At 39.4% G+C, this 22,675-nt stretch overlaps 1 protein-coding gene across 5 annotated transcripts in view; it reads left to right on the forward strand.

Annotated features, from left to right (window-relative positions):
* Positions 1-22,562, forward strand: part of fam168a (family with sequence similarity 168 member A) — a 28,265-nt gene extending 5,703 nt beyond the window's left edge. Inside the window, exons 2-8 of one of the 5 annotated variants that reach the window (XM_035153899.2) lie at positions 9,243-9,350; positions 10,081-10,172; positions 12,484-12,612; positions 15,296-15,441; positions 16,172-16,268; positions 16,562-16,686; positions 16,912-22,562. In XM_035153899.2, coding sequence (XP_035009790.1) covers positions 9,289-9,350; positions 10,081-10,172; positions 12,484-12,612; positions 15,296-15,441; positions 16,172-16,268; positions 16,562-16,686; positions 16,912-17,094 — 834 coding nt within the window. In that variant the 5' untranslated portion in view covers positions 9,243-9,288 and the 3' untranslated portion in view covers positions 17,095-22,562. Of the gene's footprint in view, positions 1-9,242; positions 9,351-10,080; positions 10,173-12,483; positions 12,613-15,295; positions 15,442-16,171; positions 16,359-16,559; positions 16,687-16,911 lie in introns of all 5 variants that reach the window. The other 4 variants (XM_035153900.2, XM_035153902.1, XM_035153903.1 and 1 more) reach the window with 4 other exon arrangements.
* Positions 22,563-22,675: the final 113 nt, after the last annotated feature.

Here is a 22,675-nt window from a genome sequence, read left to right on the forward strand (position 1 = left end):
TAACCACATACTGGGTTTCTTTGAACTGTGACTTCACCGCTTCAAAGCAGAGGGCCGAAGATTACGTTTTCGTGGAGCCTGACTGTGCAGCTGCCCCCGACTCACTCAGCCTTACCCTGGCTCCAGGTCTGCAGCTACCTGTACCTACCCATCATCGCCATGTGGTCTTAACCATTAACAACTAACTGACTGCAAAGTGGTTTCATTCATTTGTAAATGAGCAAACAGACTGGCTCATTCAATTTACATTTTCTATGTATGTTTAATCCAAGTAATGCAAGTAATTTTCTGTATTGAGGCATTTCCTTCTTTTATTGCTACTGTTGTACTTTATATGTACTTCTTATTTTAATAGCCCCATAAATCAACGCACACAAGACGACTAAAGCACAACAGCTCGATCAACAGAGACTGCTGTAGAATATGAAAGCGCCCCGAGCAGTTTATTTAGTTGGCAATGATGGACTTAACTAGTGTTCCACCAGTGTCCTTAAATTATTTTCTGGGTCTTCTGAGTAAATGTTAGCATAGTATCTATAGATATCTCTTGGCAAATCCATACAACAATTTCCCTGTGTCGTGTGTAATTAGTGTCGGTTACACTTGCAATCAGTGTTGCTGTAGACTTCTAGGATTGTTTCCAGTGTCATTCAGTTCTACTATCAGTGTTAGAATTCCTTAGTTGCAGTGAGAACTCATTAAAAGTCGTATTACTTGATGCTCCCCTTTTTAAGAAACGTAGACAGAAGCCTCTAATTAACTTTTTTTACAAGTCTGTTGAGGAAAACCATTTTTACCACGTCTCTTTTCCTTTTAACCAGTGAAGATACTGCTATTAACCTTTTACACCGTTAACTGTGGGTCCTTCTAGATCTCTTCTTGAACCACAAATCTACTAAGTTACATCAAAATACATAAATATTGCAGAGTAAGTAGTAGGTGCCACTAAAATAATCACTGTTCTTAAATTGACAAATAGCCTCTTATTGTCTCATAGACCTACAAAGGTTGGATATTTTGCCATCAAATTATTTATCACACTGACCTCAGTGGCAGTGCCTAAGAAAAGCCGCTGTACTATTTGTCGTAATGCAGCGTTCTGAATGTGTGTTAATACCCCAGGCCCACAGCAGGGGTGGAGATCTCCATAAATGGATAATGTTTAAGGGTATTCATTTCATGGTAGGCACTCTGGGTATGAAAATTATTTCCATTTTCAGTGGGCCGGCACAATACTGTCACATAATCCTGGGATGCAGACCCATGAGGTGTGTGACTGATGAGATGATTTTGGAAAGGAGACTAGAAGAGGAGGAAGTCGGCACAGAGAAAGGGGGGAGATGCTGTCCTAGATCTAAAATAGCCCAGGGCTGTTTGAAGCTCGTTGCTGCGGGGCAGGTCTGATTGTGTGGAAGGCAGGGGGGTATTTCTGATTCCATCACACTGCCTTTTAATATTACAGCAGGATGGATGTAGTCTTGGACTTGATTATGGATGTCAGCTCTGATTGAAATAGCAGGCGCTACTGGAGGCCTGTGTTTTGTTAGATGTCACGCTGTTTGGAGGATTGCTGACGTAAAAGCTTTTTTTTTACGTCAGCTGTGCAGGCATCCTACATGAGCACAAGATTTTCTGCCTAATTTATAACAGACTGGAATATTTCACATTCTTCTCTTTTTGGCCGTGCTTTTCTCACTGGTTTGAAGGGGGCAAAAAATTTGAATCAGAAGACAGTGCTTGTTGGCTTGCTTGCTGCCAGGCTGCTGTCAATCTCTCACACACACCGACACACACAGTCCTGATCAAGCAGATTAGCTGAGGTGTTGAGTGTTAAACTCTTGACTTTGATTGCTGCTTTGTTAGCCATGAATGTTTCGTGTGACATAGAAAGCCTCAGGCTTTAATAAAGATTTATTGTTGGTGGCCCAGTAGTGCCACAACTAACCTCTTTCATTATCAATATGCAGCCAGTTCTTTTCCCAGTTAGGTGATTGTCTGGTGTTTAATATATCAGAAGATAATGAAAAATGGCCACATTTTCCCAGTACCTAATGGAAAATCTTTTAATAACTCGTCTGACCAATGGTGCAAAGAAAACAAACCTTTTTGGCCTGACAATAAAATGACTGGTTAATTGGGTCAATGATTTACAGTACAGTAAGCCGATGGTAAAATGTGCTTTAGAATTAAATTTAAAAAATAGATACAAAAAGATCCTCCTAATTGTGTGCGGGTTTCCCCATTAATTACCTCAACTATGGCAGCCCTCCATAGTCTCATTTCTCCCAGCAGTTTCATTATGTTCCAAATGTTTTTGGCACTTCTCATAACAACAAATAAAAGAACTCTAACTTAGTGTTCTACACTGTTGCTCATTGAAGAGATCTATGCAGTGCTCTGGCCCATTGTCACTCTCTCTCTTTCTCACACACAAACACATTGACCGGTCATCAACAGTACCCGGAGAAACTCCACCGCGTCAGAGGTGGACCATCAAAAATTCCATTCAGTATTTACTGTCTGCGTCAGACAGGCAGTTTTGCCCCTTCACCTGCCCCTCTGTATGTCCCATATTGTAGGTGTGCATCCAGAGACTGCCGCCTTCTCTAGTTCAAAGTTTGTAGATTGCCTAATCAATGTTACTAGGTTCCATTTTGGCATCAGGTTAATACTGAAATGATGCTAAATATGCGCTTTTACTTTTCAATTTGAGGCCAAATCCTCTGCCTTGTTGGTCAAATCTCCGTGACTCTGTGTATAACTGCTCTTTCAGTTTATAATTGACGATTAATAACTAGTATTTTACAAAGTAGTGTTTTTTTTATTAGAACATTGGTCGCTACCACTGACTTACGGATATTATGTCCATAAAAAATTAAATAGACGATGGGGCTGATGGGCATGAACATCATGTAACACAGTCTATAGCAGCAACCCCACTATTGACACACCACATTACACTCAGCCGTTTATTGTCTAATGGTTTCTCTCTCGCTCTCTCGCTCGCTCTCGCTCTCTGTTTCAGTCTCATATGACCCAAGTGAAATGCTTTCCTTCTGGAGGATTAAAAAAGCTGTTAAGTTCTATTCTCTCCTGTGCTGAAGTGTGATAACGCCCACCGGTTTTGATTAGTTGCTTAAAGAGTAGATGCCTGCTGAGGTATTATGTGGGAGGATAGAGTTGGTGTGGGGGTTGTGTTGCATTGTACATCTTCTCCAGGAATGGTAGCTCTTTGTGTGTGTGTGTGTGTGTGTGTGTGTGTGTGTGTGTGTGTGTGTGTGTGTGTGTGTGTGTGTGTGTGTGTGTGTGTGTGTGTGTGTGTGTGTGTGTGTGTGTGTGTGTGTGTGTGTGTGTGTGTGTGTGTGTGTGTGTGTTTCGGTGGTTTATTCTTTCACAATCCTCCCTCCCTCATTAATACCACTTCTGCTCCCCATAGGCTGCAGGAATCTCCCTTTATAGAGTGGAACCAACATAATTGTTTTTGAAACGTGCACATACTTGCACGCAAATAACATATGTAGACATAAATGACCAAGATCTGAAACAATGCAAAATATGATTGTCACTTTACTGCTTTCACACAAACCATTAAAAGACAGACACACACAAACCCCAGGTCTATTAGCATGCAGGTTATCGAGCCCCTGTATATTTCTCTACCGTGGCCTTGAGGCTATATAGCTTGTGAGTTCAGCCCAAATGAAGTCCCACTAATAGAGTTTAAGCTTAACAAAGTCCTGAAAAATAACTCTGGTTAAGCCGGGGAGCTGTAAGGTCTCTTTAATAATGTTAGCCAGCGGTGATGAATGAATCCCTGGTCGCTGTGTGTTCATGTGTGAGACGAGGAGAGAATTTACAACACAATCTGATGCCAGGATTTGGGCAGCCAGAAAAATAACTATCAACATTTGAGCCTTTTTATCCAGCAAAATGCTTTTCTGTTTGCAGCTCCTGCGAATTGGAAGATATTTTGTCATTTAGATAGTAAATGTAGTATCTTTAAGTTTTGGACTGTTAAACGATAAAACAAGAAATTGGAAAATGAATCCAAAAGTAATTGTTGTGTTAGTTGGGGTGTTTTTTTTAGGTGTTTTTCCCAATACAGCATCATACAATATCTTCAGGCAATTAATACGATTTAGTTTTACTACATCTGTTTAGACTAGAGGTCAAGTAGAGACAAAAACATTTTTCAACCTCCATTAAACGTGGGGAAATAGCCATGTTTGCAAGTGAGGAGAACCATGAATGAAACTGTTATTTTGTATTGTGAGGCTGCTACCAAAAGCACTACCCTCCTCAATTTATAATTGCGCACAGCATCTAGCATCAGCGTCATAACCTTTGCAGATGTGTAATTGCTGTCGGCAAATAAGTGAAAGTGCCTCACATCACATGCAGTTTCATCTTCGCTGCTGGAGTCCAGCTGTCCTTGTACTGACGAAGGGATGTTACACTGCAGCTTGACCTGCCATCTTTGAAGTCGACGTGTTTGTATCAAGGAGAGAGAATTTGAAAAACAGATGTTAGGTTTTACAGAAAGGGGCCACGAGACAGGGACAAAGTGTGTTTGTGCACGGGGAAAGTCATAAATTGAAATGACGCTGACTGTAAAAGAACCAAAAGGTACAACTCTGGAATCAGACCAACCCTTTGTAGGCAGTTAACCCTCAGTGGCCTTTGGCGAACACAGCACTTGTGTAAATGATGATTGGAAGTTCTGATTGGAAGATTGAATGCTTTTTCTTTAATATTGTATCAACCCTTGATTAGTATTTAACAGTACCTTTTAAACATATCCCAGCAAAACATTTATCTCCATAGTGTTTGTATGAATGATAATCTTTAAATCACTACATGGTTTTGCTCCACATTATTTTTTAGAACTTTAAACCCCTGTTTTGACGTCCCACGATCCATGCTTAAAACAAAGGGGATCATGCTGGTTTTAGCTCCTACGCAGTGCAACAAACTTGGCTGTATAGACGAAAATTGTTTTCCTGTTGTGTTTTATATCATTACGGAGCATGATTGAGTTTTTCTGTATATAATATAAGAGTAACTGCCCGCCCACAGACAGAATTGATATTGTCTGACGCATTGTGTGAATTTGCTTTTCCCAAAATGGCAGTTTGGCTTCTTAACAGGAAAAAGGTTATATATATATATATATATATATAAATAAATAAATAAAATGCAGAGCCCAAATCTATTTCAAGTGGTCCGCAGAAGTTGCTACTTGACTGTAAGTGCGTATTTAATTTTGACATTCTAGGCACACAACCGTATGTTGAGTTGTTGTTACTCGTTTTGTGTTTTGCCTTAAGCAACAAAAATGCTTTCACACCATGGAGATGTGTAGACTCTTTTCCTTTACTCTCTGTTCTACAAATAAATATACAAGCAGTCACTATCTTTGTCTGTCTGTATTGTGAATGTCCCCTGGAGAATGCTCTTCTTCAATCACAGTGGTCTTTTGAACAGAAGGTCTTATTGTTAGAAAGGGGTTTTTATTCGACAGCCTGATGCACCTCATCGCCACCTCCCCCTGAAAACAAAGGGAGCTGTGGTTTGACACTCCTACTCATCACATGCTTTTCTGTCATCCTGTTACACACACACACACACACACACACACACACACACACACACACACCTCCATTAGACACATTGATGTGCCCCTCTTGTTCTCACCCATTCACTTTTCGTCACCTTGGCCTGCACACGCTGTGTTTTTTTCAGGCAGAAACAGTCTGTTTCTATTCATTCACAGCTGTAATTGGGTATGTGTGTGTTTGCAGTAGGCCTCGGGGCTAGCTTAGCCACCTGTCTCTGTTAAAAGCCATTGTTCCCTCACTCTGCACATTATAACTTAGTTCATGTGAACAAACACCAGATTAAGCTAATATTCTGATTGCAGCTCTTACATGTAACTTTGGTTTGACGATTTGTTTTTTTGATAATTGAAACCAAATTTAAAAGTGCTACAAAATAGTTGTAAGATATCTTAAAATTTAAATGTGACATAAACCTGGATACATTATCTGGATTAGGAAATCACATGCATGTAGAATGCAATGTAAAGCTTGTCCACATTCTTAAGGTCATCATAAAAGTTCATCTAACTCCCAAAGCTGCAACTAGTAGCAGATGTTAACAAGTATCCCCTTACAAAAATGAATGATAGTCTTCCAGTTGAGCATTCCACCATCCCCAACTAACTAATTAGTTGGGGATTTTTAGATCAGGTCATTTTTAGATCAGGTCACAATGTTGGCTGAATGGAGATAAATGGAGAATAACATCAAGAAACCAAAATTTTAAATATCAGTTATAAAGAGCAAAGGCCCATGGACCAGATATGTAACCAGATACAGGTCACATGTCAACACCTCTAGTATTATATACAGTATATGTGTTTATGTTGATTTAGTACACTGGATTGAGTGCATTGTCTTTTATGCTGTTGTCCACGCATCACTGGAGCAACAATTTTGATTTTGTTGTATTCTGCCGATACGACAATAAAGGGGTTCTATTTTATTATGGTCCTCGCATATACATTTTTCGATCAACTGCATTGAACTTGCTCTGTGAGCATGGCAGACATTTTGGAAAATCAGGGATTGTATTTTTAAACTGTTCTTTTATGTGGCATTTGCAGTAATCTTTGGCTTTTGCTTTAATCTTGTTATAATTAAACTCTTAGTTTGCATGTCGAGACACTGATTTACTGAGGTGGAGGAAGCTAATGACAAATTAATTGAAGAAAAGCAGCAGAGAGGAATGAAAGGTGGGAGGCCGGGAAGCTGGAGGTGGGGATTAAAGCAGAGGAGATGCAGTAGATTAATAAGGATTGTACTCTGAGCTGTGTTCAACAATAGGTAAATCAGTTCCCCAGGGACATTATTTTGTTATGAGATGTGAATTTTAGTGGTGAACCAGAGTTGATGCTCATGTTATTGGCTGGACTGGTCACGGACTACCGCTTCATCCAGTGTGTTTGTTTGTTTGTTTGTTTGTTTGTTTGTTAGTGATGGAGACAACACCATTGATTGTACAATCGAATGTTGGGAGTTTCTCTTTTGGCCATTTTGAATTGGTGAGAGCGACCATTGTCAGACTCCTTATTGAAAATGTTTTGCTTTCACTGACATATCTCAACTCTTTTGGTCAGACCCTCGCCAGCACGCACCTCGTATGCCACTATAGACTTTTTGAGACTTGAAATGGTGTCTGGGCCTTTTTCGGGAAATTGCCTTTCACATAAGAACACCGTGCAGTGTTTCCTGAACGTATTGGTAACCCTGCAGTGGGAGATTGTCCAGGTTCAGAACGAGGGGTGGCGTCTGGGTAGAGCAGCAGGAGGCAGGACATGACGTAAGAATTCAGCTGTGGAAACCACAATATTTGTGTTTACAACACATCAACACCGGTGATGTTAAGAAAAGCTCTGGAATCTCGTATTTCCAAGTTGACATCTTTGTCAAAAACGCGAAATCGACTAACAGGACGCAGAACGCAAATATGATGCAATTAGGTCAGGAAAAATGTCAGTTTGTGTTTCGCCGTTAGAAGGTCCTTAATTTTGCACATTGCCCTTATACTTTCCAGCTATATTAGGTGTTGATGTCGTCTTGTTAATGTTTTGATGCATGCAAATGTTTATTTTAAGGGATTCATGCATAAAACAACTAGAAAGCACCTGCACCCACATGTTAATGCTGGCATTCAGTTGTCAAGTGACTCCAGGCGTTTTGACGTCATGTTCCTGGACGCAGTGCTGAAATGATTCTTTGACTAATTCGAAGTGTCAGTCTGTGTTGTTTGGCATTGCCAGGGTACAGTGTATGCCAGACATAATGACAGTGACGCTGTAATCATGTACATAATAAGTGTCTATGAAACACCAGCCCAGGATGCATCAGTTTAGATTTAAGATGGAATCTCATGTTCTGGTACAATCCAGTTCCTTTTGTATTGTCTTTACATGATGATTGGGTGATATGCTGTGTACAACACAGGATACAAATAAAGTCATAACATACAGCGCGCACACACACACACACACCATGCCTCTACGTATTCCTCAGCTGTTCCACTCTGTGTGCGTGTGTGTGTAGTGGATCCTGCTTATTCATGGCCAGGTGCTTGACTTTGCTTCTTTTTGTACATATATTTTGTTCTCCGTCACTTGCACGCTCACTTGGGTGCGTTGTGCTTTTTCATTGGCTCTCGACGTTTTATTTGCTGCTTGTATTCAATGTTTTGTACAGCACATCACATATACATGTACTAGGTGTGTAATGATTCTTAAACCCGAGACTGAAACAGTGATACAACGGTGATGTATGAGTTAGATTTAACACTCTCATATACATTTTAAAGTCGCCCTCTAGTCAAAAATGTGTTTTCATGTTCAAACGGTTGAATTTTTTAGCTTCACTTCACTATTATCTAACTGCCAATATATTTTATATTTTCATATTTTTGGATTCTAAAAATGTTGATGAGGTAAAAGAAGTGAATATCATTTCAAGGATTGTAGAATTGAACTAAGTTTAAAAGTGAATAATATTTTTCCTGTATTTGTCTTTTTTCAGAAACGTAGTTAATTATTTGTAAGTTCGAACTCTTTATTTCACGCAGTGCGCTTTGTACCGTAAAAATTCTTGTGACACTAAAGGCCAAATGACCCTGCACCTAATATAATAGAAATTCCAAGCCTGGTGATCATAATTTTATCATTTTAAGATTAAATTACCTTAAGATTGAGAATTGAATTGTGGCTCAAAAATTTAGGTCTGAACCAAACTGCGAATTTGGAGTCGTTGGACAGCTAATGTGTATACACAGTACACACACTCATGCTTCACTTGACTTTGACATGCATCATATAGACTTAATATACACGTGAGTAAAATACGACCTGATTTCTGTTTTATCAGCTTAAAGATGCTAACATGCTAGAACACAGTGCAGCACATACACTGTAGATTCTTTTAGCAGTAAAAAATTCCCTCACAACCCGTTGTTAAATCTATTTATTGGTTTTTAAACACCGGTTACCTCAACCACTCACTCAGACATGCCGTCCTAATCACTGTCTCCCCTGCTGCTATCACTAACCATTTGCTGTTGCACTGGTGCTTGCTTTTTTGCTGTTTTTATTTAATTTACATTTTTTTTATCCCTTTTCCTGTGTTCGTTGTAATCATGACCTCTCGCTGTTTTAATTTCAGATTTGCATATCCACTTCCACTCCTTCCTCATTTGCATACAGCAAGAATGGCGAGCGGGCATCCCACAGACAAATTCAGTTTCATGTATCAACCAGACACGCACAAGAGGTACGGGGCACGCATGCACACACACACACACACACACACACACACACACACACAAACACACACACACACAACAACACACAACAACTCTCATGCACACACATTTCCCATGCCCATATTCTCAATGAACAGGTAAGTTGAAATAGCACTTTGAGGTTCATTCATCGCCATCGTGCGACCTGTGGGGAAAGAGACCTGATGGGAGATGTAGTTTAAACAAATCTTTAATAAGACATCTCCTCCCATCCATTTCCAGCACCTTAAATTTTAAGTGGCCACTCCTTCGTTCAATCCTGTAGAGGGAACCAGGATGGTAGAGCTCCTCCTGCCTCTTTTTTGCAGGTGTGCAACATTTGGCTGGTTGTATTTAACACCACACAGGAAACCAGACAATCATTTTCAGTGGATTTTTGCATTCCTCTGATGTTCTGTCAGTACTTGTGCTTTTTAAAAAATTCTGTCAATAGTCTGTGTTTTTAAACGCAAGCTTATTTTGAGCCAACTTGAGGGTGAGGACTTACGGTGCTTGATTTTTGTTGCATGCTTGCAAAATCCTTCAGCTGGATGTCGCCTTGAGAATCTTGAGTTTGGGATTAATGTGTGTGTGATGAGTGTGTGTGTATGTATGCTTGATAGATGTAACAATTTTCTTTCCAATTTACGTGGCTTACGTCTCTCTCCCCTCCATTTTTCTTCTCTCTCCTCTTTGCGACACTTTCCTTTTCTCTCTCAGTAAGAACAGATTAGCTTCAGCTATGAATCCAGTCTACAGCCCTGTTCAGCCTGGCACCCCTTATGGAAACCCAAAGAACATGGCGTTCACAGGTAAGACTAATCAGCACATACACATTTTTCATCCACTAATATCCAGATTGTCCTGTATTGTTTACTAAATGTGGGCACAAAGTGGCTGCCATAGGAGGAAATGCAGTCAACAAGTTTGCCCATCACAAAAATGAGTATGTTGATGAGTTACAGACTGGATCGATGTAGCTACTGTGGTAAAGTCAGTGATCCAGAAACCAAAAACTAAAAAATCAATTGATAAGTGGTGAAAGTTATGTGCAGATAAATCATAATAAAAATAACCAGTAGTTGAAGTTTGATACAAAATCAGTAACAATAAGAGCTTCACCTCAATCAACTAAAAACACTTTGTAGTAACAATTCTGTAGTAAGATGAGATGTTTAGAGTACCTGTTCTAAATATATTTGTTTGTAATGGCCTGTTAGTTTTTGTAATGGCCTGTTACTGTGGTAATGCTGCTTGCAACTCTCTTTCTGAAACTAAAAGTGAATTGCAGTAACTGAGCTGCAGCAAATAAAGAAACAGAACTATGAAGCTGCTGCACAAACAGCTGTCCACCTGTTTATTCAAAGTTCATTGAAGCTTGACTCAGTACACAAAACCCTCAACTCGTTGACGTGAACACGCTGTTGTCATGATCAACAACGTCACTTATGTTGATGAGTTTCAGCAGCTGCTGCTAAAGAGTGTTGGTTGCCTGTTTACTCAAAGTGTATTAATATTGAATGTATCGCACGTTCAAATCGCACAAAATTTGAAAACTGCACTTCCTTGGGCTCTTAACAATACACATGTCTACTGCTGGCCAAGATGAACAGTTCTTCAGATTTGATATGCTTTCAAACACAGAGCAGTTACAATACAAGTTCTTATAAGATCTACAACCCCACTGTCCCTCCACGGACTACCTCCATCATAGCTATCTTCCATGTTTGTTTTCGCCGGGTTACCCCGGGGGGAATCAGATTCGGGCCACTTGGGCTCGCTGTGTGAGCGTAGTGTTGGAGAGAAGACTTAGAAATGCAGGTTACAGGTGACTGCAGCACCGATTCATATTTAGATTACAAATTGTGTATTTAGATTACAATGAGTTTATAAAAAAGGAGATTAGATGCAGTAAAATGAGATTACCAGTGCAGCCTGTTTTGTTTACCTTCGCTTGTAAACCAGGAGACAGATGTGTTGACCCAGTTTGAGAAGCAGCAAGTGTGTCAATGATGTCAGTAAACAGTCCATCTCATATGTCCATTGACGTGAAGCCTCTCAAGACAGATGCATTCAAATGATAAGATGCTTCATAAAAATTGATTTCCATCTGTGCAGAACTGTCTTGAATGAAGTCAACTCGTTGAAAATGACTCCAAGCATCTCTTAACTACAGACAGTGAGCCAATCACCAGAAATAATGTAATGAAGATGGGAAATATTGAAGCAGAATTGGTTGTAATCTTAACATAGATTTGAACAAATTCAGTCATAGCCTCAGAAATGCGCTGTTAATAAATTAGCAACTGTGTTTACATGCAGATCAGTATCACGGTTATTATAGGTTTTTGGAAGTGGCCTGTTTCTGTATTAAGCATGAAAATGTCAGTATCCTGGATAAGACCATATCCCAGTTTTGATAATCCCATTTTTACTAGCTGGAGTAATCCAAAGTGAATGTCATAATGGTGCATATATACATGCATCTTATCTTATCCTGGTTTCTGACCACTGCTGACTACCTTTGAAACTTTATTTATTAGACCTGTGCACATCTTGACTAAAGTAGCTAAAGAAAGATATAACAAAGGCTTGTATTCTGAGGAAACTGACTACAAGTAAAAGCAAGCAGTGAGCAGCACTTAGTGCTTGTTCATTATTTCTCTTAACCTCCCTTTCTCCTTATTTATCTCATTCTGACAAACTTGTACTTTTTTATTATTATTATCATCAGTGGAAGCTTTTTCTCACGTCAAAACCAGCGGTGTGTGTGTGTGTGTGTGTGTGTGTGTGTGTGTGTGTGTGTGTGTGTGTGTGTGTGTGTGTGTGTGTGTGTGTGTGTGTGTGTGTGTGTGTGTGTGTGTGTGTGTGTGTGTGTGTGTGTGTGCGCGCTTTGCTAATGTTTCTCGATTTATCTCCACCCTCACCATATTGGCAGGTGTGCCCCGTCTGCCAGTTGGTGTATGTAAGGCGCGTTGAACCAACTATGTCATTGGTGCAGACATGTTTTTTAATGAGCGCCATCTGTGCACATCCTGCTCAAAACCAAATCTGTCCTGTGTTTGTGTTTCCTCTCTGTTAAGCTATGGTTTCTAATGTGTTCTCTCCTGTGATGACACTCAGGTTATCCAGGAGGGTATCCTGCCGCGGCTCCCCACTATACCCCCAACCTGTATCAAACAGGTAGTCCTGGGTATCCACCAGGTGAGCTCTGGCACACACCATTTGATGGCTTTGTTTATCTTACAAAAGGTAATATCTTGGAAGCAAATGTCTTATTTGTGTAGAGTTAATGAGTGGGATGTTCTTTATTTTATTTTTTTTATTTTTATTTTTTTCAAGTAATGCAAATAAGAGATAAACAACCCACACACACAGCAGAGTGTAGGGGATTGTCGTAAAGGGCGTCACACAGACACAATGTTGTATGCAGATGATTTTACAGGCTAATGATGTTTTAAACTTACTACAACAATGTTTTATTCTGCAAGCTCTCTGTTGAGTAGATATGGCACCGTTGTCCGTAGTTGTTGTTTGTCTGTTTATTTGCACATCACAAAATCCAAAAATGTAACACTACAGCACTTGATTATTATGTAGAAAAATGAATGAAAAAAATCATACAGTAAAAACAACAGAACCAAAAAGACTGCAGCATTGGGTGGCTCAGGTAACAGCACATGGGGCAAAATAACTATCGAGGACTATAATTCTGTTAGTGATATAAACTCATGCTAACTACTGGCATTGGCCATCTTTATATAGAAATATGAACTTTTGAGACAGATTTTAAAATGTAAGCTTTTAAAACCTAGATTAATAATTTAAAAGAATCCTGTAAATTGCACAATCTTGTAATTGTTTGTGGCACAATAACAATCTTTAGTATGTATAAGAGAGGAGAGAACAACAAACCCAAAGTAAGGAAATAGAGATCGGGAACTTGGTGGTGGTTTGGTCCTTTAAGTTTCATGATATAATAAATAACAAGAATAAAAAATATAAAGTCCTTTTCAAAATTCTGTTCAAATAATGGATTTGAAATATGTATTGGAAACCATAAAGATTGGCAGTTAAATGACAGCATACCTGGAAAGTATTAATTTCTATGAATATATCAAACATGAAATGTTCTTAACAGGAGGGCAAATACCTCCTTGAATTGTTCCCCATCCTCCTGAATTTTAAGTGTCGTAACGAGGCAGGATGGGTTTGTAGTTTTCTGCTTTTGAAGCTCCTCTCTCCTCTCATCCCCTCCCCCAGTTGTGTTTTTATCTTTTTGGAAGTCTAACAAAATATCAGGTATGCTCCGTCGAAGCTCGCACAGCTTTGTTCCAACAGACCACCTCAACTTCATTCCTAAGGCTGCTGCTGTTGTTTGTCTGCAATTCATATTTCTCTGCCTTGTGCAGGGCTTATTAAATACATGGAGAAATTAAATTGTTTCCGTTTTTCAGACGAGCTGGATGTGGTCTGATTAGAACTGTGTCTTGATCAATGTCATCATTTCTTCAAGACCATTTAATAGACAAACTGTTTTCTGTCAGCAGGGCTTTTGTGTAATTGTCACACACCATTGTCCTCTAATGCCCTGCATGCATGTTAAAGAATGTGTATGAGAGTATGCACACACACAAATACACACATTTAGACACACACAGAGCAGCTCCAGCATCTCTTTGTTCGCTTGTCCTTGTGTGAGGGAAGCTTTCATAAGCTCTGCTGCAGCAGCTAGCTAGTAGCATGTTTGACCTTCAGGCTCCTCCTAGTGGCCGTTCAGAAGTACTGCACTCTGGAGAGCAGAGCCCAGACATGAACACAGAGTCCGAACCAGATACCCTCACTGTACAACAGTACACTGTACTTTTCAACCCGGTGCGTTATTTGTTAAATGAAAGCTGCACTAAGAAACAATCATATTTGGAAAATATATCTCTGTACCTTTTAGATTGCTCCGAAGCTCCTTGGTTACTGGAGAAATGAGCCATTTTTAGATTCACTAACCCTCGGCTGTATTGTTTTTAGCCTCCCATCAAAAGGCGGCACCAGAGCCCCATCTGGTGGATTTTGTGCCAAATGGAAATAATAAACATACAGTTGAAAGCTCAGATAAACTGTTTAAATGTAGGTATTTTCACATGTTGGTGTTGCATTGGTGTGACTAATGTATTTTTACTAATTTACTTGCCACTGCTCTGCCCCCAGACTTCATGGTGCCTACAGTCTATCCATATATAAGAGCAGCAGTTTTTCATAACATGCAGAGTATTACTCATTCTCTAATCCTCTCATGTGCTGTATTTAAAGATAATAGTAATTCAGTATCTTAAAGCTCATTGTTATTTTTTACTGTCTTAAAGTGTTTTTATTTTATTGTTCCTCTCACCATCATCATGATACTTGAGGAAGTTGTTTCTCATGAAAGAAGTTTGACAAACTTTGTGCATTTACCTGCCCAGCACCAAACAGCAAGCTAAAGCAGCTAAAGAGTTTAAACGGTTTCACAAAATAATAAAACAGTTTTTCCTTTCCTGGTCGGTGTTTAAATTGAAACTTCACCTCTAAGTTTTGGCTGAAGTCTCCTACGAAAGCGTTAGCCCCTCCAATTTCCAAGACTGTTTGAAAAACATAGTGGCGTCATCGGCCATGTTCAACCCATAAATGCTGATTTTATTTATACATTTTTGTGATAATTGTGATATTAAACCCAGCATTAATCTATCGAATCAGTCATAGGTTAGTTTACAGCGCAGAGAACACATTTAAGTGTACAGTATCTGAATTACAAAAGGTGACAATATACATGTTGTTATGTTAGTTTTTTTGGGGGGGGTTTTATGCACTGTAAATCACTTATTGCAGGTTTGAGAAAACATCTCATCAGTTAAAGTGTCAAATTTATTTCTCTCTTCTTCCTTTCTCCTCTTTTTACTAGGATATACTGCAGCAGGCACCCCATACAAAGTGCCACCCACTCAGTCAAATGGAGCACCCCCTCCCTACACCCCAACCCCCACCCCATACCCAACAGCTATGTACCCTATCCGCAGTGCCTACCCTCAGCAGAACCTATACGCACAGGTAAGGACACTGAAAATAATAACTTGTCAGTCTGCTCCTGAAAGAAAAGTCGATCAGGTTTGTCATGTTGCCACTAAACTGAAGCACTATCAGTAAATAAGTTTGTGTTGTCTGATCAGTCAATGTAAATTTTAAAGACTATATTTAATACAGTGAGATGAGGCAGTTTTACAACTCTGACATCAAACCGTTTATGCAATAGTTTCAAAATGAAAAGCATTTTTACTGTAGTTTTATCAAGAGTGAAAAATTATTTTAATGTTAGTGATGGGTTTTATGTTTATTGCAGCAATTATGTTTTATACCAAAGAATTACTTTGGTTAATAGTCTGAGGAAGTTCCAGGAATAAAACTGTTGAGGTACATGTCCCTACAAAAGCCCTCGATTTGCAGCATATTAGACTTTTAAAACACATGTTTGGTTGAGATCTTCACACAACGGGGACATCCTTTTTTTCTATTCAATGCTATACTTCTTTGTAATGTTAAATATAAGAAGAAAACCATAGATGTTAAAGTAGTTGAAAATGTGAGAAATGCAACATGCCAATCACCAAAGTAATTATTAAATCAGTATTAGCTGTTTTTGTTCTGATTTCTTTTGTTCCTGCAGTAGAAGATGGTCATTAGCACTCAAACCTTTTTTTAATGTGATAAATACGTTATATTATATAATAAAACATTATACACACAAACATTCACAAACCTTATTCTGTTTCTACCCTGACAGGGAGCGTATTACACCCAGCCTGTGTATGCGGCTCAGCCACATGTGATCCATCACACCACTGTGGTGCAGCCCAATAGCATCCCCTCCACAGCCCTCTACCCTGCCCCGGTCCCTGTACCTACTCCTCGCAACAACGGCATGGCTGCCATGGGAATGGTAGCTGGGACAACCATGGCGATGAGTGCAGGTACGGCCCAGCGCAGAGGACACTGATTATTTCCTTCAGTTTTCAGACATGACCAGATTTAGGCAGCAGCCTCCTGACAGCTGACAAGACATTGTGATTCTGATTTGAAGTCATTCATTAGTTCTTGAGTTTATTGCTTGAGCTCAGAAAGGCTGTGGTGATTGATCGGTCTTTAGTAGTAATGTTGTGAACTTCCTGTAGGGACCCTGCTGACAACGCCCCAGCACCCCCCGATTGGAGGACACCCAGTTACTGTGCCAACCTACAGGCCCCAAGGGACACCTGGGTACAGCTACGTACCACCTCACTGGTAGAGCCCACCAATCATGTGAGTGTCTGCCCTGCTGCTGTTTTCGTTGAAATGTTCCTCGCCATTTCATTTTTCTCTCCTCTTCCTTTTCACCTCCTCCTTTTCATTCCTCTCTTTGTTCCTCCGTTGTCTCTCTCTGACCTGAACAAACTGCTGCCTCACATTTCTTTCCCCTCAGAGGCCCGAGGCGCTCTTTAAATCAATCGCCAATGTGTACATCTGCTCCTCTTTTTTTCTCTCCAGGTCTGGAGTCCACCATCGTATGCAACTGCTCAAATCTTACACGGGCTCCCGCTGGTAACCACGGGAACTCCGCACCTGTCTGCAAGAACAAAACTAAAGTGCAACAGCCACTTTACTTTTATTTTTATTGTTATTATGCGACATTCTCTTAACATTCTTACAAAAGCTGCTTTTATTTTTTAAATTTTATTTCTCTGTTCATTTGCCAACCAGTCATTACTTTATTTTGTATGTTTATTTTTTTTTTTTTCTCTCATTTTTCTTTGCTGTGTCTGTCATTGGAACTCCAGAAGGACTCTTTGACCAATCACGGGTGTCGGTTGCTCCTGTTTCTGTGTTGTGCTGGTGTGTGTGGTCCCGCCTGCTGCTGCTCAGTTGGCTGGATAATATTGGGCACTTACTCCTTGTTATCATCTCCCATCATTCACTACAAAGACTTACTGACTTATGCTGCCAAATTTTCTAACGACTAGATATCAGCACAGGGTTTTAACATAATTAGGATTTTTGGGGGGGATTATTTAATTTTTCTTACTTTTTACCACACTCAACTGGATTGCTTAACTTTTCCTGTAGACTTCTTATTTTCTACCTTGGTCATTCCTTCCTCTTCATCCTTTATTTTATCGGATTTGTTTCATTTTTTATTTAAATCTCGGTGGTCTTCCAGCATGTAGCTGTCTGTCCGGCTGTAGTCTGTCAGTCACCGTCGTCCTTTCGTCTCCATGTGAGTTGCTGTGTTAGGAGCAGAGCACTTGCTGCCCATCGCCCACCCAGCTGCGTGTCCCAGCCTGTCCACATTAGCTTAGCACCTAGCACATACATAAGAAATTACCACCTTCTTCATGCTGCATACTATGCAGGCTAGTATGTTTGCGACACAAACGGAATCTTTACCTAGAGCTAGAGAACATTTCGGGGTTGTTCGGGTCCTCAAGCTTTTTTTATTGTGCTTAGCGTAGGTTAACGCATTGAGAAAATGCTAAATATTAATTCTAACCGTGTCAACAGCATGGGTGGTCGTACACACTCACACACTGACTCCTGCAGTGTGTTGGAAAACACATGATCACTTAGTGGCACTTACTGAACAGTACCTCCCAGTCCAACACAAGCATACACACGGGTTTCTAGGGGTGTGCATTGCAGACACAGCCAGCAGAGAAGGAGTTTAAAGGGATTGTGTTGGCACCAGGAGAGCAGACTGGGGAGCAGACAACCATGGGAGGAGGAGGAGGAGGTGATGACGTTCACAGTCGGTTGTTTCATTTCAAGGTACAAGACATTTGAGTTGGTAACATCTTACTTGCAAGAAACTGCTGTCACATTCTGCTAATTTTGCACTATATGTATTGTACATTGATTTCTCGCTGTGATCATATCGTCTCCTCCTCCTCCTTCATTCCAGACCAGGACTAATAACCAAACCGAAAAGCCAGATTATTCAATTTAAAATGCACCATTCAAATGTGCTGATGTATGGATTCACTCCATTAGTCCGTTTTGTCAGTGCTCTGAGCTCTGAAAAGGCCGAACAAATGAGGTTTCTGGGTCGGGTGCTACATTAGGAAGTCAGGAGGCTGTATACACCTTGTCTGTGTCGTATTCGCGGCTTGGAGTTCTCAGAAATTGGGGTCAAAAGTCGGTGATCAAGAGCAAAAAATGAACTGCAATCAAAAAGCAGTGATGTTTTTGTTTTAATTGCTGGAGCTTGAAATTGTGACGACTCGGCGTCTCTGTCACTTCATTTTAACCCAGTTAGCTTCTTTTGACAGGAGGTAAAGAGCTACGCGACCTTCAAGGGGCCAGTAAGTGGCTTTGAGACTTTTAGCAGTATTATGAGAAAAGAAAATTCAGTTGTTTACTGTGTTAATTCTGCCGGAGTCAGAGATTTACACATATTTGGTTTTACTGACTGCATTTCAACATTGCTCTTCATTCTTTTCAACAAAAACCTTTTATTTTATTAAAAGTCATTTCATGGGGACAATATTACAGCCAGTGAGAGCTGGATCATATACAGCTGGTTTTGTTCACGCTAAGGTGTCTACATCCACAGTATGATGATTAATCACTGAGTCTTGTTTATTGGTCCTTGGCTGGAGGACGTGTATGGTGCGGGGTTGTGGTGGTGGTGGGGTTTGATAATTAGGTGAGGCCTGTGGCATTTAAAAAAAAAAAAAAGAAATAAAACCAAAAAAAGTATATAAAAATAAAAAAAGATCAAATCACAACTTCTGTAGAGGACAGGTTGGTTTAGCAAAAGCATTTACTGTGCTGGTATGTAGATGAAGTGGTTTGATATTGCAATAAAACAAGAGGGAATGCCTCCAGCTGTTTAACACAGTAATTATTTTATCAGCGTTTTGAATTGATTTTTGAATAAAATGCTTATTGTTGTAATCTCTAAATATGGATCACAGGCTCTGTAAGCAGCCTCCATTCAATAATTATTACACTTAACTGCTAAGAAGAGTAGAACATATCAGAAATGTGGGATAATGAATAACTTTGTGAGGAAATATTGCACAACATAAGAGAACTTGAGGACTACAATTTAATGCTAAGTAACAGGTACCTAGGCTGTGTAGTGCAAATGGGAGGAAGAAGCAATTTATATTGTAATTTTAAAATATAAACCAATAAGATCGAGTGTTTTGAGGTATTCTTAGTCCAGATGTTTGTACACTAGTAGGTTAATTCTCAAGAAAATACTCAATAATGTTGCTGTCGGATGAAAACCATTTATCTTTGAGCCTTATCTTAAATAATGACCCCTGTATTTTAGAAGACATGAAGTGGTTGTTATTGACACAAGGGTCATCGAACGTTCCCACCACGTATGGATCAGAGAAAATACAGAAACTGGATTTTCTTGCGACAGCAGTAATATTACTTGTCATTAGGATTTATTTAACTAACCACTACTTCTGTCAGTATTTCTCCATTTGTTTTTGTTTGGGTTTTTTTTTTTACGTTATTTTGCTTTTTTTCTCATTTCCCTCTGGTCAATTAAGCATATTGGGTATGCATAATATTCAGGTGTATTTAACTATAGCATTGGATCTCTAAGTTTAAAAAAAAAAAAAAAATGCAGTATATTTATACAGCAAGTGGTACAGTAATGTATTTCTAGCTAAGCATGGTTGCATCAGTGTGGCAGCTACTGTTTGTGCTTTTACATTTTTTTTTACCTCTTCTGCATCTCTGTCCTCTACATATCTGTCACTGTGGTAGGGGGGAGTATTTAGGATGGAGTATAAGGCCGTATGGAGAAAATTGCCCATAATATTCGAAGAATAATGTGGAAACGTCAGAATAGTACGACAATAAAAACTTAAAAGAAATATGCAGCAAGGAGAACCGGTGTTTGCTGGAGTTGCTCTCCTGGATCCAAAATCTTGAACGAATCTCATTGCTTCTTGAGAAAGTACAAAACAGGCTGATCTTCTGATATTCCCCCTCTAACATGACACATAACCTAAAATTAGGACTTTATTTTTGTAATATTACAATTTTATTCTCGTAATAATACAACTATAAATTCTCAAAATCTCAGCTATTTAACCCAAGGTCTGTAAATAAAGTTAGGCCTTGTTGAGATTCCCACATTTTTACGATTGTTGCCTGGATTTTCAGACTTTAAGGAAGTAAGGATGAACGACGGAACAGAAATGGATTGTATTATTTTTGGCTGGGTGAAAAAAGGGTAACCATTCCTCGCTGTCCGTTTCTGTTTTGCCACTACAAAGATGAATCGAACGTTGTCTCAGAAACCCTCAGCCTCCATGCCCTTTGTTCTGTGCCATATTTCACCAACTATTGTTCAGTTAATATTAGTTTCTTCTCCTCAGTAAACTGGTTAAGTCTGAGTCCTTATGTCCTGCTTCCTGTGAATGTGTTTTCCTGTCGCTCTTCCTGTTTCTCACATTGTCGTTGATGCATATTGCCAGTCTCACTTTTCTGTTTCTTACTCTCTTGTTTCCACTTCGTGCCACAAACTCCTGTTCAGAGGCCATTTTGCATCCCGTCAAACACTCGTTTCATTTTTGCCACATTCAGGGATGCACAATGTGATGATCTGTTCTGCTCCCTCCCTTCTTTTCCTTCAGCCCTCTGCTCTCATGTTTCTGGCCTCTCTGTGCGTCTCAGTCCGACCTTTGCAACCCTCACCACCCCCAACTAAATAACAGTTATACCGAATTATACAATGGTCGTTAAATTGCTGTTCTTACTGGTGATAATCTACTGTACTTATGGCATGCGTGATATTCCACTGAGCCTTTTTTAACACTAGGTGTCACTGGTGACAAAGTCTAGAAGTGGCATCACCATAGTTTGAGGCTTTGAGCCAGAATGATAAAGGAAATGATTTTTCAGTCATTTAAAATTCCCAATTTGGTGTCACATTGAGATTCTTTATTTAGAGGTTGGACTTATCCGAGTTAAATGTTTTTTTTTTCTTCTCAGAAATGCCATTTTGGACGACAACAGAAGCCAAATACATTTTTATTTGTCTTTCTTACAGGAGAAGTAAATTTTGTTTGAGTTAATAATAAGAGAGGGGTTTTCTTTCCTAGGCTGTGGACCAACGCTCTTTAAAAACTGTAACACTGTTTTAATATGGCGGCTCAGTAGAGAGGCAGACCCCGCAGAGCATTCTGGGAGAGTAGAATTTGTAAGTGTCTCCCTAATCAGCAGGCTCTGTTTTTCCTGGGTGGTGAAACAGCTTCCTTATTTCACTCCATTCCTCGCCTCTTAAGTTTTAATTTGCACTTAAGTGAAAACAATTGAAAACACTCTGGTGTGTTTTAGGGGGGGAATTGCAAAGTTGTCTTAATCGCAGGTCCTTTTTTCTTTCTTTTTTTAAAAATTGTTTTACTTCTCTCATTTCCAAACATTAAAGGTGGTAATTTTTGAAGCGGAATACTCTTTTTTTTCAGTCTGTTTATATGTTGCGCTTCTTCACCTTGATGGTGGAAACGCATCCAGAAACATTTACAACTCTACTTTACTTCCACCTTCCCTCTGTTTTTCTTTTTTTTGCCTTGCAGTTGCTAAGTCTTAGTTTTTCTCTCTTTTCCCATCAGTATAAATTAAAACACTACTATCTCAGTGAATAGTAGGCTCTTAAATGTCGTTGATGTTCTGCTGCAGCTTTTTTTCATTTTGATTTGTCAGTTTCAAGTTTAATTTGACACTAAATGTGATGCAAAAAGTGGAAATTCCTTGTCTTCCAAAAAAAAACAAAAAAACCGAAACATACTTGTATCCGCCCTGGATCGAGTATTAGGAACAACCCCATCTTTGGAAGTTTTAGTTTGGTACCCAGTTTGCACATGCTATGGTATATCTGTTACCGTAAGGTTGTGTTCGAAACTGAAGCCCAACGTCTGTTCAGCGTTGAGAGAAGTGAATTGTATGTTAGCTATTTGGTCCAGAGTGAAGGACCTGCGTCAGGCTTGTGATATGAAGTGTAAATCTGTTTTTAATTTTTTTTCTTTTTTTTTTAATGTTTTTTTGTTGTTGAGGGTTTTTTTTTTAAGATCAGTTAGTGATCTTAGTACTATAACTAAGCCAAGTTTGTAATTGTATATTTACTGTAAAATGTAGAACATTGAATAACTATTAAAATTTTCCTATAAAAGGAAGATTGTCTTTTGTCCTTATTTCAGAATTGATACCATTCCTATGTTTCCTTGTGATGTAAACTCCTTAAGTTCAAAAACAATATTTATCTGCATGCATGTTACTGATGTGAAGC

This window comes from Hippoglossus stenolepis, chromosome 4 (assembly GCF_022539355.2).
Source record: "Hippoglossus stenolepis isolate QCI-W04-F060 chromosome 4, HSTE1.2, whole genome shotgun sequence".
NCBI classification, from domain to species: domain Eukaryota; kingdom Metazoa; phylum Chordata; class Actinopteri; order Pleuronectiformes; family Pleuronectidae; genus Hippoglossus; species Hippoglossus stenolepis.